General features: G+C 35.9%; 3 protein-coding genes across 4 annotated transcripts; 1 reads left to right on the top strand and 2 right to left on the bottom strand.

The window, feature by feature from the left end:
• The first annotated feature begins 3,598 nt into the window (after positions 1 to 3,598).
• On the top strand, positions 3,599 to 8,222 carry LOC147402730 (annexin Gh1-like). The gene is made up of 5 exons (XM_086438060.1): positions 3,599 to 3,758; positions 4,969 to 5,114; positions 5,493 to 5,711; positions 6,821 to 7,033; positions 7,670 to 8,222. The coding sequence occupies exons 1-5, from the start codon at positions 3,683 to 3,685 to the stop codon at positions 7,964 to 7,966; spliced, it is 951 nt and encodes a 316-aa protein (XP_086294186.1). The 5' UTR covers positions 3,599 to 3,682; the 3' UTR covers positions 7,967 to 8,222.
• A 1,658-nt stretch (positions 8,223 to 9,880) lies between these two features.
• Positions 9,881 to 15,556, bottom strand: LOC147402731 (pumilio homolog 9-like). Its single transcript, XM_086438059.1, has 5 exons — positions 13,142 to 15,556; positions 12,889 to 13,051; positions 11,745 to 11,908; positions 10,800 to 11,058; positions 9,881 to 10,694 (listed from the first exon to the last, which is right to left on the bottom strand). Exons 1-5 carry the CDS (start codon positions 14,581 to 14,583, stop codon positions 10,587 to 10,589), a joined length of 2,136 nt encoding a protein of 711 aa, XP_086294185.1. The 5' UTR covers positions 14,584 to 15,556; the 3' UTR covers positions 9,881 to 10,586.
• Positions 15,557 to 16,314: 758 nt separating this feature from the next.
• LOC147402732 (uncharacterized) lies at positions 16,315 to 19,725 on the bottom strand. 2 transcript variants are annotated; one of them, XM_086438061.1, is made up of 5 exons: positions 19,421 to 19,725; positions 19,254 to 19,327; positions 17,510 to 17,642; positions 17,085 to 17,396; positions 16,315 to 16,849 (listed from the first exon to the last, which is right to left on the bottom strand). In XM_086438061.1, exons 1-5 carry the CDS (start codon positions 19,541 to 19,543, stop codon positions 16,577 to 16,579), a joined length of 915 nt encoding a protein of 304 aa, XP_086294187.1. In that variant the 5' UTR covers positions 19,544 to 19,725; the 3' UTR covers positions 16,315 to 16,576. The 2 variants fall into 2 exon arrangements, with proteins under 2 accessions (XP_086294187.1, XP_086294188.1); XM_086438062.1 differs by having other exon boundaries at positions 17,112 to 17,396; positions 19,421 to 19,724.
• Positions 19,726 to 19,752: the final 27 nt, after the last annotated feature.

Genomic DNA, 19,752 nt, shown 5'->3' on the forward strand with positions numbered 1-19,752 from the left:
TTTCTTTAAGTCGGCCGTAGCTTGTCATCCTACATTCATCAATCTAAAGTCTTATCATACTCTGTTTTGAGTGATCTCGATTTGTATCGAACTTACATTCTACTTACGGGATTTTTAGGTTTAATTTCTTTTTTGCTATTCCCTAGCCTTGTTTAGGTGCTAAAACATGTATCTTCAACTCTCACATTGACATGTTTTATCTAATGGCACTATTCTCAACACCTTGGTATAAGTGCATTGGCCCTTTGATACTTTTGACGGGACATCAGTATTTCTAGTGCCTGGTTGAAATCGTTTTTCATATTCTTCATGGTAGGGGTACAAACTCTATTTTCTTCTTGTTGTAACATACTTGACCCAGGGTGTAGAGATTGATTCCTTCATGTTTACCGAATTGATTAAAAATTGACTCATAACTCTAAGTGACCACATTTTTCTCTTTTGTGGCACGTGTCCTTATCATGTTTTGCGTGATGAAAATGGTCTCCACACTAGAGATCCTTGAAGTTATTAAGACATCATTTCCTTCGAAAATTCTTATGAATATTGCTACAGGGATAACATCTAAGGGCTAGTGAGACGGCCAAGACCATGCCCTAGGACATACATGAGGATTAATCAAGTACTCTACGAGGCTTGGATAACTCGATTACATATATAATTTAAGATTAATTTGCACTGTAATTGAACCAATTTTCGGACCCAAGTGGGCTACTACTTATTTGGAGGGAGTGAAAAATAAATGGGCCAGGACACCCAACGGATTGAAGCACTAAGCACAAGCCTAGTCTTCTTCATTAATGGACTAGGATGGCGCGACTTAAATTTTGAAAAATTTAGAAATTACTTAGGATAAAAATTAAATAAGAATATCAACAATACCACTCTTGAGAGGCATTTTGGTCCAAATTAAGGGCTCCAAATGGCATAGATGAAGACCAAAATCTATATGAATAATAATAGTACAAACAAAATGTAAAAATATACTTTGATCTAAGTTGGTAAAATTAGGGGTGCAACTTGGTTCAGTTTAGAGTAAAATCAAAACTGAACCGTCCAAGATCAATTCTATTATATGAGAACCAGAACCGAACCGAATTGGTTTAGAACCGAACCAATCCAAATTGATCTTAATTCGGTTTGGTTCCATGGGTTGCCAACCTGATGAAGAACATAAATTCCTTATTTTTCTATCAAATTGATTAAATAATCCCACCGTCCAATTTATGGATTAATCATTTGAGGGCTACATAACAGAGAGAACTATTTAATCGAAACTTATACCACACAGATTGCAGCCAACTCGCAGTTAAGAAAAAGAGAGAGATGAACTGCAGTCGCAAGTTGTAGTCGCAGTTCGCCAGTTAACTGCAGAGAGAAAGAGAGGGAGAGAGAGAGAGAGAGAGATGAACCGCAGTTACAGAGAAAGAGAGAATCCGGTCACAGTTGTAGGTCGCAGGTCGCATGGCACCTGCAAGTCGCGGGTAGCAGAATAGCCGCAGAGACAATAGCAAGACGAGAGAAAGAGAATAGACAAGGGTATAAGGCTTTTTAAAAAAATTACATTTTATATTACAATAAAATCTTGGTTCGGTTATTTACCAACTCTGAACCAAAAATCAAACCGAACCCATTGATTTTTATTTATTTTTAACCCGAAACCGAACCATTATTTAACTAACCGAACCAACCCAATCTAAAATTCATGGTTCGGTTTGGTTCTCGATTTGAATCGAATTAAGCTAAAATAACATTTATTACATCTTTTAAAACATATTCTACCCTCTCCATCCATTTCATTGTGATGAATACGATGCAACAATCTAATATGTTATTCCATTAAGGCCAACTCGATAGGGGCAAATTTACAATAGTGGCACTTGCTCCCACAAAATTTTTCAAAGTCTATGGATTAGTGAATTATTGCGACAGATTTTAGTAGTAGATAAAAAAAAATCTGCTATTACCCTACAAAAAAAATTTCCACTCTTAACCGCCCCATAAATTATATATTTTTTTTCACTCTTAATTGGTCCCCACAAAAAAAATGTATACTCTTGGTTGCCCCCACATAGGCAAAATCCTGGTTTCGCCCCTGCAACTTGATATAAAATTCATGATATTCAAATACTTGGTAACTTATGTGTAAATTGACATAAAATTTAGGTTTGTGTTTCATTGCCCCCACACCAACCCTAAATCATCATAATTTTTTGTTGCTATTAGGAAATGGTGTAAAACATTATTGTCCAAAAAATAAAAAAATCATTGTAAATGACTATGCATTTTCCTCAATACCAAGAAAGCAAATCATGATGATAATGTTAACGTTAATAGGAAGAAACCTTGATTATCATAGCCAACCAATGATCCTGATGTATTTCCTTAAGGTAATCGATTTGTATGATGCCACACCTATGTGCACTTCATCGTCATGATGGTGCTCAAGGGAGTACAATTTTGGAGACCCAAACCCAAGAAACCCCACATTCCAATTGGGTATAAAATGGCTATTATTATATAATACATAATTTTAAGACATATTTTTATTTCTAGTAACATTTTTTTTTAAATATTTTATCTTCGTTAGAAATATTAAATAACCGCATAACTCTAGCTGAGTTTTCTATCTGATTCAGTGCATTAATTTTTTAGCTGACTTGGTCGAGTTGCTGAATTGAGTCAATGCTTTGTCAAGTTACTTTAAAAGTTTACTTTACCGAAGTTGGGCCTGAGCCATCTCAAAATCCAAACAAGTCGAGTCAACTCAGATTGATTTCGAGTATACTCGACAGCTTAAAACTATGAAAGGAGTATTAGTATATATATATATATTAATATGATTTTCTTAAATACTCACTCTAAGAAACTTTTGGTGATTATTCCGAAAATGACCTTAGATTTTTAAAAGATGAGTTAATTATATAGCAAAATCGATTCCTGAAGCGACTAAGCAGTTTGAACTATTGATACTGAGTTCAATCTTGGTGGAATCGTCCCCTCTGTATCTTTTTTGTCGGCAATTCTCAGAAACTTGGTCACTAACCTCCAATCATGTTTAGGGTATAATAGTAATTTAATACTAAAAGCCATATAGCCAAGTAAAATCACCTTCACAATCAATTCTTGCCATAAATTATAGTCTGCAATTTTCCGAAGACAAACGTGTCAGCAATAATGCGAAATGTAGATTGTGTACTCCCAAGTGTTGGATAACTACCAGACCTTCCGTCTCCATTGACGTCCACTTGACTTAGAAGATTGAAACATAATCGTCAGTAAACCTGAAAGTATGTATTACGTGGTAAGCAAAACAGATGGATAGTAGGGAAGTTATAGCATATCGCGGAGTACAATATCCAGATACACTTTAAAAAATGTAAAAAAATAAATGAGTGCGGATCGTATGCGGTGGATGGATTGAAATTTCCTTGACTAACGTGGCGTGTATTGGGGATGTGTGTGCGTGTGAGGAGGGTTTCAATCCTCCACTCTAGGTGCATACGATCCGGACTCAAAATAAAAATGTAATAAAATCATAATCAAAAGGAGCGGAGAAAAAATCTCTTTGTTTGACCCTTTGGGTGCCTTTAAAAAGCGACCCATCTGTCTTCATTTCACCATCTCGTTTTCTTTCCCCCCCCCCCCCCCCCCCACACACACATTACACATTACACATACCATGTCGACTATTACGGTTCCAGAATCGATTCCTTCTGCGACAGAAGATTGCGAGCAACTCCGAAAAGCTTTTGAAGGTTTCGATCTGGATTTTTTTTTTTTGACGATCCGTATAAATAATCGATCATTCATAGTGTTTGATCTTGTTAAAATTGGTGTATTTTTGTTTCATGTTGCACCTCTTTTTCTTGTTTCGATCTTTGGAGATCAGAGTCTCAGAGGATCGGATTAGAGGAAAAAAACAAGAAAATTTATCATCTTTTGATGTAAATATTACGATCCATATATGATTATGATCCTTCTGTGTTAAAATGGTAGGATTTCATATTCTTTGTCTGTTGTGTTTGATTTTCGAAACCTGTTAGTGTGACCTCTGATCTATATTATACTGTAATGATATTGTGACTCTTTTGTTATGATATTGTTCACTTTCGTTAAAATCAGTGGTTTCTGCATTTTGGGAAAATTCTAGTGTCCAACATCAGTGTCCGGCACGTTGAAGTATTATAATAACATGTAATGAGATATACCGGATCATGTTTTTACAGATATAAGATTTGATTGGTTATATTTTCTTATTTGCAATATAAAGACTTTACAAATTCAATCTCATCCTTATCTTAAACCAATATAATCCTATCGCAATCTTTGTAAAATATGAGTGGGTGTATCGCAGTGTAACTTAATATAATACTTCATATCTAATAGTGTTAAATTTGGGGATCTCTAGGAAATCTCTTCACATATCATCCGACTGTTAGTCACTAGAAAAATCCTTTTGTTGATAATGAGTTGGCTTATAATTTATATTCTGGATTTAATTGTTGAATTTATAAGATATGGTTGTAATATGTGGTCTGAAGGCCTAATTTGATTGTTAAATATGGTTCTAAAACCTTGACTCTCTCTTGATCGGTTAAGGTTGGGTTCAAGATCCTTGTTGATAAGTTCAGATACTACTAACATTTGAGAATTTCAAGTATATATAATTCAAGTTGTTCATCCACAATTTTTTTTGAAAATTCTGGAAAATATAAAATTAAATGTCAAGAATCGAAAAATTGATCAAAATTGATTTTTTTTTTTTTTTTTTTAATTTATATTTTTAAAAGTGTCAATTTTTTATTTGAGTAAAAATTGTGTATAATAAGCAAATTATTCTTCCATGTATGAAGATTAATGGTTCTCTGTTTATACCCAACCTTGTATGGTCATGAATCTCCTTGTTTGGTGTCTTTGATAATGTTAGATAAACTTTAGTGAGCCATTTTGATCAATCTTTTGCAGGTTGGGGAACAAATGAGAAGCTGATCATATCCATATTGGCTCACAGGAATGCAACACAGCGCAAGTTGATCAGACAAACTTATGCTGAATGTTATGGAGTGGATCTCCTCAAAACACTTGATAAAGAACTTTCAAGTGACTTTGAGGTAAGTTTGTTTCTAATCATAGTTTTTAAACTCGTCCGAGACTGAGACATATCGCCCAAGTTAACTCGGTATCGGAGCTGAACGAGACCAACTCACAAAGTAATTTTTTGACCGAGATTTACGACTTAGGTTCAATTTTTTGATTTGTCTCACGAAACGTCTCAAACGTATCGGAAAACTCGTCTGAGACGACTCAGTATCAGAGCTGAACGAGACGAGACGTAATACCGAGTTTAAAAGCCATGTTTCTAATTGGGAGTGATGGGTTTATAAATTTTTTGTCTTTTTGTTGAGCTAGTCACACAATGTGCAAAATAGGTGCAGTAGTAAGAAAGCTGAAGCATTTTTTTTTTACTTCATTTCTTTTTATATGAACAGAGAGCAGTGCTTTTATGGACATTAGATCCGGCTGAACGTGATGCTTTGTTGGCCAATGAAGCTACGAGGAAGCATGCTTCGAGCAATCAGGTTCTACTGGAAATAGCTTGTACAAGGTCTTCGTATGAACTATTTTTGGTGAAGCAAGCTTATCATGCTCGTTTTAAGAAATCTCTTGAAGAGGATGTTGCCTGTCACACAACTGGGGACTTCCGCAAGGTATAGCCTCAGACATTTTGTATTTTTATGCTTCCCAGGATCTTTCTAGGGCTGAAGTAATTTTTTGTGTGTGTGGATATTGTGGGTATCCCCACCTTTTGAGTGGGACTAATCCTGCGGTCACATGCACTGCCCCCTCGGAAAATCCTACGTGCAACAGGACCCTGAAGGGCGGCCCCAAGAAATTCATAGCTTTGTGGGTTTTGAAAAATTGATCTACTCTTCCTGAGGAGCTTATCAAGGCTCTGTTTGCCACTAGGCCAACGCCTTGGGGTCAAGGCTGAACTTAATATAGTTATGATATTTGTTGGTTGATCTTGTCATTTGTTCTTAGAGAAATAGTTATTATTGTGGTGGACGAGTTTCCCATCTGTGATTTGGGAGTGTGAGTTTGTTTTAAAAGGCATTACTGTGTTTACTTATGCTGTTTCAAGTACACCCTTTTAGTACAAACCCCGAATCATTAGTTTGTCAACAATTAGCCTCCAAAGATACTTTGTATACAGACTCACAGGAATCTTTAAGTGCTCAGAAGTTAAATCTTTAAGTGCTCAGACATTCAATCTATATTTGCAGGAATGGCAATGAGCTGATACCTTTAATCAGACCAGTCTGCATATCAAAACCATTTTGGAGAATGAATACATATCCTTGACTTTTAAAAAATTAGAAGTTAAACCTTTGTTCTAGAATGATATTCAAGGCAATGATGTCTTAAGAGTAATGTGCAAGTTGAAGGTTCTAAGAGATCAAGGGGAAGACCTAATAGGTAGTGAGAGCTGATACATACACACTTGCAATGATGGAAGTCATTTTATAGACAGAATTGAATGAAAGAACATGAACTGCTCAGCTGATCATAATTTTTTGGTACAAGGCTTTGATGGTGAGGAGTCAGCTGTTAATCAAGGCATCAAGGACTATGTTATGTCCACTTCCAATATTCCATTTGAGTTGTATTTCATTAGCATTTGGTTCATCCAAGGTCATGATTTGTAGTATTTCTTTATTGCGACTGCAAATTAAAGAACCAAGGTCATGATGTGTAGTATTCCTTTATTGCATCTGCAAAGCATGGATTGATTATTTTATTTCTAAATCTTATCCAGCTATTGGTACCTCTTGTGAGCTCTTTCCGATATGAAGGACCAGAGGTGAACATGACACTGGCAAAATCAGAGGCTAAAATACTCCGTGAGAATATTACTGAGAAGGCCTTTAATCACGAGGAACTCATCAGGATTCTAACCACAAGGAGCAAAGCTCAGCTCAATGCAACACTCAACCACTACAACAATGAATATGGAAATGCTATCAACAAGGTATACACATGTCTGTGATCCGAGTTTTGTCTGCCTTAACCGGAATATCACCAAGTTTGAAAAGCATCCCAATTGAATGGCCAAGATTATTTTTACCCAAACTATTTACCATATTTTGCAAAAGAATGCTTAGGATGGTTACACGAATCCGAATGGGTTGATTTGGTGTAGGAAATTAACTTATGGGACAGTTAATTTCTCAAGCACATTAACTACAAGATATCCCTTTGTTAGTATTTAATTAGACTACAAATTTTATTATAAAGAAAATAAATTTACTACTTGGGTACCTGTTGGGTACCCAAATGATTCCTGTAAGATATCTACCCAGAACCGGACCCGAAAATGATCAATAATGGTAGACGCAAAACCGACTAATCTATTTCGGGTAATTGGGTACCCATTGACAGCCTTAGTGGGACCCACAACTACCAGCATGAGTGATGCTTATATGGGTTGGCCATTTACAGAACATGCTTCATCTATATGACAAGAAGTTATGTTTCACAAGGAAAATATGTTTTTCTTTTTAACTTTCAGTTTATGGATGCTGAATTTTTTTTTACACATTAAGATTAAGAATAGAAGTTTTGCATCTACCAAAACTTGAACAAAACATGGAACTTTTGTTTGCAGGATCTGAAGTGTGATCCCAAAGACGATTTCCTTGCAGCAGTGAGGGCCATAATTAAGTGCCTGACCTGTCCTGAGAAGTATTTTGAGAAGGTTCTTCGACTGGCCATCAACAAGAAGGGAACAGATGAGGGGGCTCTTACTCGAGTTATTACTACTCGGGCCGAGGTAGACATGAAACAGATAAAGGAAGAGTACTACCGCAGAAACAGTGTTCCCCTGGACCGTGCCATTGTCCGTGACACTTCTGGGGATTTTGAAGCAATGCTTGTTGCCTTGATAGGACATGAGAATGTTTAAGCCAAGCTTTTCGTATGGTTATGCTATGTAAGGTGTGCTTTTTCGTGTGATGCAGAATAAGTCTTGCTATCAGATTTTCGACGCCTTTTGTTTCTTCCAGGTAATTTTGAATCCCTCTTTATGTTTCTATTGGTTTGATGGAAGACTTAAAAATGTGTCCAGTTGGTGTATATAAACATGTTAATTGCGTGACTTAACGGTTGTTTTCCTTTGATTGAATATGCATATTTATATATTTATATGAGTTTGTCTTTTACTTCTGTTCTTATTCCAAAGTTGAGGTTTAAATTTTGAGCTTATTCAATTAACTTTTTTTCACATAGTGTGAGAATGATTTTTTTTTTTTTTTTTTTTTTTTTTTTTTGGGGGGGGGGGGGGGGGGAGATAATGACCATAATGGTGAGGACGCAACTCATAATAGTTGGATGGTTAACCGGGTTGATCTTGTATGCTGAAGATCACCATAATCCATTTATATTCTCTTTTTTTGTTTATCATTTACCATAATTTTATCGTCAAAAAGACAGATAAATCATAATGGCTCAGAATTTCGTGCGGTTTCAGAATGTTTTTGGTGTACCTTCCGAATTTAGCCAAAATCAAAACAAAACATTGAATCTGAAACGTCTCAGAATGTTTGGTTCAAGACCACTTCAATTGGTGTCCTTACTGAAACAGTGTCTCAACACGAGATTTTAAATCATCTGTAAGAGTCGAATTCTAGCATATACTGGTCCCACACTCCCCATTGGATGTGTTATTCATATTTTGGCATGATATACGCCACTATTTACTTGTAATCAATGTTAATCCTCAAAAGCATTGGAAACTTTACTGTTAAACTGAAAGTCTTGAAACTTATTACACGAGGAGAGAGTGAGGTAGATGAACATCAGGACTCTTTTTGGCACAATAGTTACACTCTGTTGGTGCTTTGCCAATCTTTTTCAGATGGTAATAATAATAATAATAATAGTTAGTTCTTAGCACTTGCATAACTTATTAAGGAAAGTGTTTTTCATTTGGATGTACACCAGGTTTTGGTGATAATAGTTTTCAAACTGAGGAGATGCCCTTCGACCTCAGTCTCCTCTGAGAGACTGGTGACCTAAATACCCTCATCTTCAAGTTCTCGTAGTGATTTTTATCCAACTCTTTGTATTGCTGATTTAAATTTTTATGGAAAAATGAGATCATCTGAAAAAACAATAATGGGAAAGCAAATTCCAATGTTTGATTATGCCTACAAACATTTGAGAAACAGTTTTTTTTTTTGGTGGGTGGGGGATCGTGTTTATAAGGCTAAAAAAGAATTCTACCAATTTTCCATGTGCAATCATAGTGACCCTTTGGGTACAAAATTTTACACCCATGTTCAACCTCAATGTCCTCTCTGTTGACCTTCAAATCTCAAGAACAATATGATTTTCAGAGGAATGAAAAACAAAGGAATTTTTAATTTAATAATCAAGTATTTTTCACAAGAGGTTGGAAGACGGTGGATTGAAGACAACTAAGTTTATTTTTTTCAAAAAAGTACTCCCAAGAATTTGAGAAGTCTAAAGGCCTCGGATTTTTACGATTAAAATCAAGGTTTTTTGGCTAGAGAGTGAAGGATAGGGCATTTGGATCAACTTTTGTTGTACATTTATATTCTTTATTCTATCAGTTAAAAAACACGAGTATCTCAAACATTCACCAAAATCTGATACTGATTTTCCACATCAGCATCCCACGTGGTAAAGAATTCCATCTTAACAAATTACACTCGATGACTAAACATTTTTCAAAAAGTTCTGTTCCAACTAATAAGCGATTGTTTGTTTGAATATGTTTTTTTTTTTTCCAGAAAATTCTTAGGGGATATCTTTCTGACACTCTCATTCATGACATTTATTTTCATAGAAAAAAAAATTTCAGAATAACGATCACTGTTTTTTATCTATGAAATGATACTTTTTGCTTGAAAAAAAGTTGTAAAAATATCTTTTCTCGGAACAAAAATGGCAATCCAATCATGGCCCAAGTCTTTGTTATAAAACTTACAATCCCTAAAATGCAAGATGAAAGTTCTTGTTTGAAGAAAAATAGTCTTTTTCAAGACATTCCAAGGCAATGGAAAACATTACCAAGACATCCAATGTTTTGGGGTTAATGCTTCGTTCTGGTTTCCAATCAAAACATTCTGAGATAGTTTAAACCACACTCATATATTCCTAATTGCAGATGAAACGACATAAGAATAACTTTAAAAAAAAAAACACGATGCAACACAATTGGTAGAGCGGTTGGAAGCAAAATATGTGTTCCATGCTGTACAATCTTATACAGTACTTATTCCACATTAGAGAGATCATAATAACCAAAACAACAATACATTACATCGACATTTAAGCAATTAGAGCAAAAACACTTATTTTTACACTCAACAAAGCTCATGAAGCATGGGTGCCATGTCATGAACTTGAGTCACCAAGTCTTCTTTGGGGTTATAAGCAACAGACATTAAGTTCAAAATTCTAAAAATTGGTACCTACATATCGTACTACTGGCAGAGAAAAAGATAAAACATCATGAACAACAACAGTGCGTTCATTCTCACCACAAAGAAGAATGTACATCACTTCTTCAAAAGGGCCACTGATAAAATTTTCTTGCTATATGGGCAGATTCTCAAGGCTGCCGCATGGGGTCGGATTGCTTCAACTAGTGACGCATGAAGAGGTCCCTGAGTTTCATGATGAACACAATTAGAGAACAAAAAAAAAAAAAAAAAGACTTGAAAAAAATCAAAATTGCATCCTCAATACTTGAAATTGGTTGGTGCCCAAACCTTGGAAACACAAAGAGCAGTTTGAATGACATAGTTTGCAAATGGGTCTTGTAGTAATTGTTCAAACTCATAAGCCGACAGCAATTCATGGATGATCCTTGATCGGTTCTTTTCACTGAATACGTTGAGACATTTTTGAACCACGTTACTGCTGAATTTCTGCATCGATAGGTGTACATACTTCCCTTCAAATTGAGAAATGAAGTTTGCGGTAGCTGATGGGATCTTCATCTGTAATACATATTGGACCGCATAATTTCTGAAACACAGAAGACACAAAGCTTCAAAATCAGCAATGTCTAGCTGGGCCAAAAATTTGAGAACATGAGGAAGACAAAACAAGTTCAAAGATAGAGGACCCCATTGTCAAATCCTAGGATTTAAGAGTAATCTAGACAAAAGAAGAAAAAAAAAAGGTGAGAAATGAGTAAAACATTGTGACATGAAATATGATGTTGGCATTCTTTGACAAGACAATGCATTAACACTCTAAGAAAAAAATCATAGAAGCAAAGCAACCTACATACATTCACACATGTAAGGTCAGTAAAGAGTCCCTCACTGTGAATGTAGTTCACAAATCGATTAATATCCACAAATGAAGGAGGGAAAGGTATCCTCTAGTGGGAATCATCACGTCCATGTGAACCTGTAAGCTCATTTTGTTCCTTTAAAAACATGAATGAGTATCTCATCTATAGAATGCAGAATGACTAAGTTTTAAACCACTCATAACAGATTTCACACACTATGAGATGAAGTTAAACTGAGAGGGTTGCAATTGCAACCCTCTTAGCCTTTGTTTCAATGATGCCCAAAACGAGAGTTTAGGAAATTTCTGGCAAGAATTATTCAACCAAGCATGTCGGATGAGGTCAATTGGTGGGAGTTGCTTCTATACAATGCATAAATTACAGTCCCATCTGATTTGTTTCAAATAATTACCCAAAAGCATTTTGAGCAAGAAAAAGTCCATTGGTGGAAATTTTTGCAACCAAGTTTTCTCGGTGTTGTCCCATTGCATGAGCAATGCAGTCTTGTAAAACACAACAGCCATACCGATGAGTTGCAATATCAACACAAAACTTTGTAGCGGCAACGAAAATGAACTGCCAAAGATAATTGAATAGAAGAGAAGAAACGTCAGATATTTGCCTCAACCAAAGTAGATCATCATAATCAAAAAGAACAAAAAAAGATTTGTATAATGGTTTTCCTTGCATGTCTAAACAGATATATCTGAAAGAGGATGAATCAGCAGGACCCTACTAGAATAAGTGGAAATTAGAACATAATAGTTTTGGATACTTATGTATTTTAGCATTCTCATTCATCACAAGAGATCTAGGGGTATGGAATCACAGGAATAACTTGATAACATGCCCTATTGGAGTCCTCCAATTTACATGTATATCAAAATGAATCGTGGAAGAGCCCCATAAAGCCACCCACTTTCTTAAAAGGCACCATGACTAATGCCTTTAAACACATTTTTTTGTCTTTATTTTACTGAATTTATACGGTCAGTTGTCATGAGCCTTCCATTTGATTGTCTTACGCATGTTGTTCTCTGTCCAAACCTCTCAAAATGAGTCATGGAAGAGCCTGATACATTCACCATGACTAATGCCTTTAAACGCATCCAATGTAAAAGTAAAGAGGTTTAAGCAATTTTTAGTTTTGGCCAGTGACAACAAAATGCATAAGACGATCAAATGCAAGGCTCACCACAACTGACCGAATAAATTCAGTAAGATAAAAACCAAAATGTGGGTACGCCAATTTTCCACAAAATTAAGATGTAGAATGCATGTTTAACAAATTAACTAAATAATATAACATATCTAAAGGCACTAGATAAATCCTTACAGACAGTTTGCACACAATTAAGCATGAAGCATTGTTTCTGAACAGCATAAGTTTGGTCTTACCACCTTTCCTTTTTGAAAGTTGAAAGTTTAATCTACCACTTGATACCCAAGATCAAGTAAACATGTAATATTTGATACAAACATACAGTGATACAGATCCAACAAACTGCTTTAAACCCATACTAAGCTCTATCAACATTAGATAGAGAAGAACTAACCTTATTATTTTCATTGCTAAGGTTCTGCAAGCAACGTTGAAGAACATGATTTCCATTGACGTCATTGATGAGATCAATGAATCCGGGTTCAAGTACTGGGATAATGAGTGAAATCTGGTGCTGGGTTTTGACAGTCTGAATTAACTTCTGTACTACACGTGTTCTGACAAATTAACAACTTTGTCAAGCACTGTTAGAATACAAAAATGTTATATTATGAGAGAACAAAATAAACAATATATGAAGGATTTACCCATGTGTGTTTAAAGATATCTTAACAAGCTCGCCAGGTTCACTTGTTACCATGAGAAGAATTTGCAATCTCTGTTCTTCATCACAGACATCCAACAACTTCTGCATAAGGTAATTACCAAAAGGGTTCATCATAAGTTCAACGACATGATCAATGATCTCATTAAATATCATTTGCACATCTTGTGGGGTCCCCTCATCAAACTTCTGTTGTAAGAATCTACAGCCATGCTGATCTTTCGCCATGAAGTAAATAGACCCTCGGACTCCGAACAAGGAATTATATTTCAGTGGCAGGGCACAGTAACTTTTAGTTCCACAACTATCTTCAAAATGGAAAGAATTCTGGTGACTTGGAGCACTCACATTGCAAGAATGCTTCTCGTGCTCCCTGGAAAGATCACTGCTCTTGGTCCTGCCATAATTCAAACCTTCTCCTTGTATGATCAAGCTATCCTCACAATTAAAAGCTTCGATATCACATACATTTCTCGTCGAAGAAACATATTGAGGGATACAAAAGTTGGGGTTTACTCCATCCCTGCCGTTAGACTTTGGAAGGCTATGATATTGTCGATACTCCAAACCCAAAGGCAGATTTGGGTGTGTCAAGTGAGGAGAAAGTGAATCCAATAATCCATTATCTGCATAAGAATCCATCCCAGTTTTCTGCGAGTAAAAGAGTGCATTAGTTATCGAAGGTTGAGATATAGAAGGGAAGCCGTTGGGGATCCAATTACCCGTGTTGTTACAGTTTTTACCAAAACCAGGGGCATTACCAGACCCCGCTAAATTACTCATTTGATATCCTTGAGACAAAGCCAACAACCTCGATCTCCTTTCCTCATCGAAACTCCTTGGATTCACAGGAAATGAACATTGAAGCCCTCTATAATCATAAGAACTTTTCCTACAATCATCAAAGGGACCATACTTTCCAACATTGCCATGATCAGTCTTGGCAGCCGCACAATGATCACTGGATGGAAGCCTATATGAGCCAATCGGCAATGATGAATACACTTGTTCATCTCTAATGCTCATTCTATGTAGATTTGCAGACAAACTCGGTTCACCCATTAAGTTCCCCATGGAGTTCTTCCCAATGGGAAAATCAGGTAATTTTGATTCCGACCATAAACCCGTGGAATGATTGGTATTTTTGGGTGGAGCTGGTGATCCGTCATCGAAGAAGGAAAGCCCCCCATTATGCGAGCTCGATGAAGAGCCTTCGGACTTTAGAGAGAGTCCACTAACAGGGGAGACACACATATACTTTGGATGGCATGATGAGTCATCCTCAAACATTCCATGAACATGTACATAACCATAATGATGATGACGATGAAGATGATCATTATGTTGTTGTTGATAGTGATGAAGATTGAGAGATGTTACATGAGGGATCTCATTCAACAGCATTTCAAACTCTACATCGTCCATGTTTTTTCTAAAATTGTTTAAGATTCTTTAAACAAGAAAACCAGAGATAGAAAACAAAAAAAAAGAAAAAAAAACCCACATCTGACATCGATTCAGAGAGATTGAAAAACAAATACCCAGAAGAGATTACCAGTTTTTCTGCGTGTTTGTAGAGATGAAGATCTTTGTAATGAGGTGGTGGTGACGGAAATTCAATTGCATTTCATCTCATCTCTTTCGGATTTGGATTTTTCGACAGAAATTGTTGAATCACACAAAGATGAAGAAGAGATTTGAGATGAATTTCAATTTGTAGGATTAATGGAGAGTAGAGGCGCTCACGTAGATAGAAAGAGAGACGTCTTATATATATATACATTGCAGAAGAACAAAGAGAGACTGTTACTAGTACACACTACTCCACAATTAAATTTATTAATTTTAATTAATATTCTTTATTATAATATAATATTCAAAGGAATTTTGGATTTTCAGTTATACATTAGTAAAGATCTATAGGAAAGAGTCCACGGATTCTTAATTAACATTCAAAAGGAATTTCGGATTTTCGGTTATTAAATGGAAAATATCTATCAAGAAAGAGTCCAGTCCACTGCTGCTCCTTAACAAACTTGTCAGTTAATTACGGAAAACTAGGATTATTATCAGAAAAGTAGTAATTCTTACTAAAAATCTTTAACAACTTAGTTAGGAAAATCTGATAAATTGGCGAACTCCAATCCTCGATATTAACGTTTCAAATGGTTGAGATTAACCATTCAAACCAAGGAATAGTTGATCACGGTGACTGACAATTGTGATAAGGTTGATATCAACAATTTTAATCACTGCTCTCGGTGATTAAAAAAAGATTGATCTCAATAATTTGAAATATTTTTGTTGTACTTAACCTTCGGAAAAGAGTTTACAGTAATTTTGGTAAACCCCTCCAGATTTAGTAAAATCGGTAGGTACATAATACTTTACTATAGACTACATTGTTTTCACTTAAAAGATTCTCAAAGAAGAGAAAACGACCTAAATTCTCTCTTGCCATTTTATCAATACAAAAATCAATCATCTTAAACTTTTTTCACATAACCTATATGGTTTTTAAGTTTTGAAAGGTTGAAGCAGATGGAATCTTGAGGTTGAAGTTTGGTATAAAAAGTTATCCAAGTTGAAGACAATGGATTAACACTGATTTTTTTTTTGGTACCAATGCTTGAAGACAAAGGGTGTTTAAATCCTTTTCATGCTAAAAAAAAAAACAAATTGAGTAACCCATGGATAAAGACAAATTGTCTCAAAAGAAACAAAAATCAATTATGGTACGAAACCAACTAAAAACATCCTTTGGATTTAAAATCCATTTGAACAACTATTCAAAGATCTTTCTTGAGGTCGAAAACCAGTTGAGCCCCCCTCAACCACTAGACGTCTATCCTTTCGAATACAAGATGCCTTTGATTCGCTTATGCCAAAATGGGCCCACCCACTTTGGATGGGCACTACTCCCATTTTCATGTTCAACTAGGGAAGAAACAGGTGCAGGGGAAAAAATTACAAAAAATTGTGGTATTATTGCCTCATGACACATTTTATTACTTGTTAAGTAAATATATTTTAAAAAAATGATATCCAATTTTATATTATTATAAATAGATTATTTGAAATGCATACCATTGGAACACAAGAGAAAGCTTAACCAGCAATATCTGAATCTAGAAAGCCACCCACCACCATGCACACTTGAAAACAACAATCAAAACACAAGATAAAATAAAAAATAAACAACTAGCCCGTGGTCTGTTGTCCTGGTTTGGATGTTAAAAACTAAGACCCTCTAAAACGAAGTACAATAGTACCAGTTAACATGGGCATGCACATCAACTCTTCATCAGTCACTTATTATATAAAGGCATCTCCCCCACTAGGATTAACAGTACACTAAAGCATCATCATAGAGTAATAGTAATAGTAATAGTGAAGAATGAGAGTTAGACAAATAAATTTAAACCAGGGCAATGCTGCTCTCTCCACCAGGGGGCTTACGGACACCGCCCAGGTAGTCTCTGGACGATGCCTTCCCATCAGCAAAGATGTCACTGCCACTCATCTCCCTCAGTTTTGCCACACTCATTTGCTTCTCAGCCGGCCCTGGAGAAGCATCCCCTTTGAATATGTCATTGCCTGTTAGCTCCTGAAACTTTTGATTGTGTACCTTCTTTGATGTCTTCATTGGACTTTCCTCGCTCGACATAACGTTGCTCTGACTCCCCGCAGGCTTTAAAATCAAAACACACAACAACAGCACTGTTAAGACTTGGATTGCTAAATATGAGAAAATAAACGAGCTGCATACATGCACATAAACAAGCAAAATGCACTTTAGAAGATTAGGAAAAACTATTTATAGGGAAAGGAATGCATGTCGGGATTGATAGAAACAATCCTTCCAGCCAGAAAGTAAAAAAAAAGTCGAAATATTCATTCCCATCCCACGCAATAAACTGACTCACGTTAGAGACTTTGACAGATGTGCGTACATTTCGTGGTGCAGGGTCCCCCATGTCTTTGCTTTCTTTAGTTTCCAAGGAGCGTGAGACCGATGTATGAGGGAGGATCTCAAGAGGAGGAGCGAAGATGTCATGCCCACTAAGCTCTTTACACTTGACATCTGATGTTTGCTTCTTTGACTTTGCCTCTAATTCATTTTCCAGTGTCCCACTTAGCTCTCGCTGCTTTGCCACCTCAGGGAGCGAGATTGGCTTCTTGGGAGAAACACTCTCTTCAGCACTGAATGAGATCTGACTGATTCCACCAATAGCTTGCTGAGACACCAAAACATAAGTACTCGTAAGTAAAATAGCTATCACAAAGGACCAGAGGGCCCCACAAACTCATTGAGTCTTTAAATCCCAGAAACAAAAAAATAAAAAGACACCTGATAACTACGTAATCCTGTTTTGTTAGAGGCTTGGTTGGCATTGCCAGCTTCGGTTGAACCATTTTCACCATCATCTACAAAGATACCACTACCAGTCATCTCCTTCAGTTTATACCCTGAACACGGTTTCCTGAAAGAAGCATGAATACAGATTAACCGGGCCTTAAAAAATGACAGAGAAACATGTAATCCATTGGGTTTTGGCCATGAATGAATTGACTTGCCAACAAGACATAACTCTAGGTGTACATGGTAAAGTACCTAAAATCACCTATGGCTAGGCTTGCAAACAATATTTGAGCCAAGTGTGTATGGCAAATCACTCAAGATCATCTGAATTGGCCCCACTCAAGCTGACTTGTTTGTATCCTATGAGTCAACTTATGGTAGAAACAAGTCCTTTTTTATTTATTTTTGGTTCCCATACAAGTTTTCCTCTTATTGATTATCACAAACATTCATGAATGGCCATAGAAACTCTTTTAGGACCAACATTCACTTGGGAGAGACGATATTCTCATTCAAAAGTCACAACTAACAGTTTGATTAGAATATTAGTAAGACTGAGAGTAGATCAATATTTTGAAATTAATCGGTTCCCTGTTGTATTTTCCAAAATCACTAATTCATGTTAAAATATTTATTGTGGCTTTGTATAGGCTATAGAAAAAGTGTACAAATATACATTTAGAAGACGACTTACTAGTGCAAACACCATAAGATGCGTCATACTCAAAAAGCGTTCATCAGCGACAATATTAAAGCAGATGAGCCAACATGTCAGCAAATTCACACATAAAAGTCCCACATGATGACATGGATTGATTCTATGAAACGTTACCTATTATGTACTTCTTTTGGGGATGTTACCTATTTTGTTTTCAGTGAATTAACTTGGATAAAAACCAAAACAAACAAATTACATGATATAAAAAAAAAAGATTGACCCATGGTTGAAATTGTTCACATATGTCAGTTATAGATCAGAAAATTTTGGAGCGAAAAAACTTCACTAAATGGGGGGGAAAAGGAATAATTTTGAACGTGACAGAATATCTCTCATCAATGCAACTGAAGCATGTTTCGATAAATCTTTAAACCTAATCCATTACGGAGAGGAAAAAATGGAAAGACCCACATTTTCCATTTAAAATTTTTAACCACCAAAAATATATTTTTAAGAACTTTTACAATGAAAAACTTAATTTTGGGACAAATATGGCGATAGAAACAGACCTCAATACTAATCATAAGAAAATTTTAAAGAGTCTATTACATTTGACCAGAAGCCATTCTCAGCTAGTCATTATATAATAGGAACTAAATTGGACAAAGTGCCACCCCCCAAAAAAAAAGAAGTAGAAGACCATGTTAACTATCTCACAGACTACTAAAGAACTAAGAAAGCTCGAGAGGAGAAATGATGCTATAATGAAGACAATTCCAACATATCTAACTATTAAAGACACCGATCTGGTCATTAATCTTGTGGTCACACGTTTCCACATTCAGATTTAATATCTGTACAAGATCAGATCAAAATTCACAGCGAGATCTTTGTCGCTATTTATCAATTAAAATCCTCAACCAGCTGATCGATAATAAAATTACAAAACTGATCAAAATTTAACTATAAACGTTGTAATCGAAAAGATTTTAGTTCTCAAATAGATCTAAAAGCACATTGATTTAAATCAAAGAATGCTAAACAATGCTCCAAAGAAACAGATCAAGATCTCACCGTTTCATCAAGCTCTCTGCCTCTTCTGCAGTAACTTGACCTCCGCAAAGAACTTTACTGATTCGGTCGGATGGCTGAAATTTTCCACAAAGAGAAACCCTAATTCACCAAAAAACCAGTAAAACAAATTCTGAAAAATTCATCATTTCTCGCCGGAAAACAATTACCTGATGATTACGGATCGCCGGACGTGAACCGATCGACGGAGAATCTGCTGAAGGATTTTCCGACCATGTGAGTAGATCTGCAGTAGATGTGTGAGGTTTCCTCGCAGGAGTTGCTCTCTCCATAATATATTACAAAATAAAATTATTTTTGAGCTCAAATTGCTTAAGTTGGAGTCTTTGAAGAAGAACAGAACGCAAAAAAGGTCTAGAGAGATTTCCTCTCTTCTGCTCTAAATCAATCCCTCTCCCTCTTTTGGACTTATTTTGCTTCCTTTCGAGTTTTGGGTTTGCGTTTTTCTCTCTCTCTCTCTTCACGCACAAAAAAATATCTT

This window comes from Akebia trifoliata, chromosome 4 (genome assembly GCF_017979445.1).
Source record: "Akebia trifoliata isolate Shusen 1 chromosome 4, ASM1797944v1, whole genome shotgun sequence".
Classification (NCBI taxonomy): domain Eukaryota; kingdom Viridiplantae; phylum Streptophyta; class Magnoliopsida; order Ranunculales; family Lardizabalaceae; genus Akebia; species Akebia trifoliata.